General features: G+C 42.7%; 1 protein-coding gene across 1 annotated transcript; it reads right to left on the minus strand.

The window, feature by feature from the left end:
• Positions 1-254: 254 nt before the first annotated feature.
• Positions 255-4001, minus strand: LOC134934230 (uncharacterized). Its single transcript, XM_063929714.1, has one exon. It carries the CDS (start codon positions 3999-4001, stop codon positions 255-257), a length of 3747 nt encoding a protein of 1248 aa, XP_063785784.1.
• Between the last annotated feature and the right edge of the window lie 636 nt (positions 4002-4637).

Raw genomic sequence — 4637 nt, forward strand, 5'->3', positions numbered from 1 at the left:
GAAAGGGGCTACGCCCCCGTAACCCCTATATAAAGGTTAAGGAGTAGAATAGTAGTTGTCAAATGTATTGTGGTGGACTGTTGGTATTGATGTTGGTTAAATGTTGTTTGGCAAAAGAGAAATGTGATGGTGAATGGTGTGTAGGGGGTTGTGAGTGTGTGAAGAGTGTGTGTACGGTACGATGTAGAGAATTAGGATGGGAATGAAATGTAAATGAAAACGCTTTGAGTCGGTAAAGTATGTGAAGGAATGTTTTACATTTGAAACACTTGATTGAAAACAACATTTTTTGTAAAGTGACGGTCGTCACCCAGGAGCTGTCCTTGTTGGTCTGTTGGTGTAATGTGTAGTTTGACGTGATGTTGGTTGCGAGAGCGTGATAATGCAACATACAGTTGTCCATGTGAGAAAACTGTTGTTTGAAGAAGAATGCCAACGTGATCAAAAGTTTGTCCTTGAGATTTGTTTATGGTGATTGCGTATGCGGGAATGACCGGAAACTGCCTACGGTGTAGGATAAATGGTAATGTCGTATCATTGGCAGCTAAATCAATTCGTGGAATAAATACAACGTCGCCTCTGTTGCACTCGGATAGAATTCTGCACGTTATGAAGTGATGTTCTAGTTTTTCGACAATTAGGCGTGTTCCGTTACATAATCCCTTCAGTGGGTTAAGGTTGCGTAAAAGCATTATAATAACGCCTTTTTTTAAGAGCAGAACATGTGGAGGCATTCCTGAAGGTGTTTGGCTGTGGAGAAATTCAATGGGTAAGTGTAAAGTATCGTTTGGATCTTCAGTGACAACAGAATCTGCACTGTAATAAATGGTGCCATGTTCTCCTAGTAAATCAATAATCTTGCGGTTAATGTCGAGAGTGTGAGCGTTTGTGGGTGCAATAATGACTCGTTTTGCTAGGTCCTCCTCCGACATTTGGCTTGCATTTTTAAAAATGGTTTCTATTAGATCGTCTGTTGTGACCATATGTTGTGGTATTAGAATGGTGGTATTGTCGGTGAAATTGGATATTGGTGGCAGAGTTCCCATACCAACTTGTAGAAGCCATTTATTGTGTTCAACTTGTCCTTCGGTGCGCATGTTGGTAGTAAGAGTGAGATGAGTGAAATGTTTCCACAGGTGACTTGCTTTAATGCAGCATTCTAGAATATCGGTTTGGGTTCCTCGGGCAACAACAGGAAGTGTTTGTCTAAAATCTCCGCCCAAAACGATGATTTTGTTTCCAAATGGTGTGTTGATGTTCATGATGTCACGCAGGAGTGTGTCAATACAGCGTAGTCCATGTTTTGGAAGCATAGTAATTTCGTCAATTATGATGAGGGTTGATTTACGTAATACATCAGCTTCTGGTGAAGTTAGACGTAGTGAAGAAACAGAGGTATCAAGAAGTGGGACAGGAAGTTTAAAGCCACTGTGAACAGTGCGTCCTCCTTTGAGTAAGGTAGCTGCAATGCCAGTGGTTGCAAATGGCAATACAATTTGTCCCTTTCCTCGTATGTATGCTATAAGTGTGGTGTACAGGAATGTTTTACCTGAGCCCCCGGGCCCATCCAGATAAAAACAATGGTTGGTAACATGTCTGTTATCCGCTGCTATGATAATTGTGTTGAATGCATGCAACTGCTGGTTGTTCAGCATTGCTATGAGTTTTTGAGCTTCGTGTGCTTCCTCAATGAGATTATATTTTTGTTGTGCTGGTGCATTTCCCGTAGGAGTTGGCAAGCCAAGCACAGAACAGGATAATCCATGTTGTTGAAGGATTGTGTTGATGTCATGTAGTGCGTTGTTTTGGGCAATGTTTTCAGAATTGTGTTGCATTAAGTCAACAGTCAGATCAATTATGTGATTTTCCCACAATTTGAGTGGTTGAGCAGGCTGACAAAAGCAGCAGATGTATGCGAACATTTCCCTTAACTGTTTAGCCATAAGGTAAGTGGCTCCATCGGTTAAACAGTGATGCCATTCGTCATCGGATGCAAGTAGTCCTTGTGCAAAAGCTGCTGCTTTAAAGGTTTCACAGACAACATTATTGACTGTGCGCAATGCCTGGAAACTGATTGCACCGGGAACATGTAGAAGTAAAATGCGTAGGTAGAAGCGTTCTTCATTTTTTACATTGACGGTGTACATTCTGGCAACAATGTTATCACCTCCTCGTTGTCTTTTTTCCCAATTACCACGTGTATAAACGTAGTGATGTGGAATTTCTGTGTACAGCCATTGGTGTGCATGTGGATCATGTTCATTTAGTGCAAACCAAGATTCTAGTTTTGTTCTGCCTGTTCGGGCTGCAAGAAGGGCTTCTTCCTCATGACCGTGTTCAAAGATGATTGTTTGCTGGTGAGGTAGATGTACTGGAAGTCTTATTACAGCGTGTGAGCGATCGTGCATTACATATTCTCTTAATCTCCAAATAGCTTCTGGAGGGCTTACATAGCGGCAGTCAATGAAATCTTGTATTTCATTGTATTGTTGCTCTGGTTGACCATTTGGTGTTATGACCACATTTGCACAATCAAAGCCCTTAAAAATGTACTTGTAGATGTACTTGATAGCGTACAGTGAAGTGCACACTTCCACGTTTATGTGTGCGTTGTACTTTAGGGCTAAGTATGGATTGTATGGTACCACATTTTGATTGGACATATGTACGCCTCGAACCTCTACTGTTTGTGTAGGGCGACGTCGGTATACAGGATATGTATTACGGTGTATGAGGGTGTTGTCATTAAATTCTTTTGGGAATTGCTTGGTACATCTGCCATTTTGCATACAGGGTGCGCGTGGATAGTTTGTGCCGCAGGGACCATGTAGCATGCAGCGGGTTATGATTTGCCGCAAAAGTAGATGTCCCACATGGGGTATTTCTGCAGAAACAATTTTATCAATTTTTTCTGCAGTGGTAAATTTGTCCTCTGCTCTGAGTGCAAGCAGTATGTGAGCGTGTGGAAGGCCTCTTTTCTGAAACTCAATGGTATAGACAAAGGCTTGTGCCTGTCCAAAAAGGCTATGTTTGGTTAGGTCATCCATGAGTGCATCGAGTTTAATTTTGAACACGCGTGCAACTAAGTCAGGTCTATCTGAAGTCTGTTCGCCTGGCCTTAAGTTGTCAATTATTTCGGGCCAAGTTGGATTAGCGGTGAAAGTAACAAAAACATCTGGAGCTCCCCATTTTGCAAAAATGGACATGGCGTCACAGCAACGTTCGCGCATATGTCTTGGTGAACCTTCAAAGGTAGATGGTAGAATGATGGGAACCCCAGCCGCAATCTGATTATGGTCTGCCATGTTTGCAACGTGGTCAGCTAGTCCCTGATACTGTTCTGCTCTTAAGCGTTTTTGATTGTGTCGAATGTAGTTTAATCGATTAGCCTCTACCTGCAGATAGGAATCGACTAACCACTGTTGTGTTAATTTTCCTGCATACATTATGGGGCTGAATTCATCTCTAATGGCTGTTAAGGCGGCTTTGTACTGCAACATGGTAACATAGGTGCGTTTTGGATTGAGTTGTGCTCCATTATAAGAAGCACAGTGCCAATTAGGTTGCCAGCCAGGTTCGCCATAAGGGAAAAGAAGAGCATATGTCATAGGATCCATGTTTGGGCTTAGAATGTTAAGGTTAATAAATGGTTGGTTTGGATCGTCAGGATTTATTGGATATATTCTGATGTCGCGATGGAATGGTGGTTCTCCATCTTCGTTGACAAAGATCATTGCAACTTCGTTGGATGTGGGTGTGTTGTATCGTCTGTAATCCGAGTGGCGATCCCGTCTGAGGGACATGCTAACGACTGGAACCTGTTGTCCTGTTTCAGCAGCAAGTTGGACTTGTTGTTTATGAATGTTCCGAATAAGCTGATAGCTATGAGCAAGGCGATTGTGTGTGCGAAAAAAACGGTCAATGGTGTCCATGATGTTGGGCCGACAGTCATCATTGGCGACATGTTCCTCCCGAAAGTTGGCTGCTTGTGTGCTGTCCATAACGTATAGTTGTGCGAATTGGGGTGTATGATTATTAACAGGCTGTAGGTGGGAAGTGCGATGATATGTCTGGCCGTGTACTTTGAACACGTAAGGGCCTTTTCCTTGTAAACTAACAATTTTTGCTCCCATTGATGCAAAGGAAACAGCACTGTTATAAGATCGGATATTGTCACGGAAATGATTGTGGTTGGGGTCAGTTGTGTCCGATAGTAAGTTGCATAGAAACTGTGGATAGTGTAAATGCACTCCATTTATGTCTTGTGGTTTTGGCAACTGAAGTTTGCCTTTGCGGCAGCAGCTTGTGAATTTCAAATCGGATGGACGCTCTGCTAGAAAATTTCGCGATCCACAGAACTGGCACATGATGTTGAATGGTCCGCAAGTGTGTGTGGTAACTTGCTGGTCTTGTAAAGGTATGTCCACATTATGTAGAATGTGTGTGTTTTGCTTTCGAATTGTGAGCTGGTGTTGTGCATCTGCTAAACGTCTTGCTTTAGTTTTGCTAACAGATTGGGTAGCAAGGCTCCGCCGCTGAGAATTAGCATGTGCATTGCGGCGTACTGTGGATTGTTCCAGTGTTTCTTCTTGGAGTCTTCGTTTGTGATTGAGTGCATCTTTCGTTCTCCGTGACTG

Source organism: Pseudophryne corroboree, chromosome 6 (genome assembly GCF_028390025.1).
Source record: "Pseudophryne corroboree isolate aPseCor3 chromosome 6, aPseCor3.hap2, whole genome shotgun sequence".
Taxonomy (NCBI): domain Eukaryota; kingdom Metazoa; phylum Chordata; class Amphibia; order Anura; family Myobatrachidae; genus Pseudophryne; species Pseudophryne corroboree.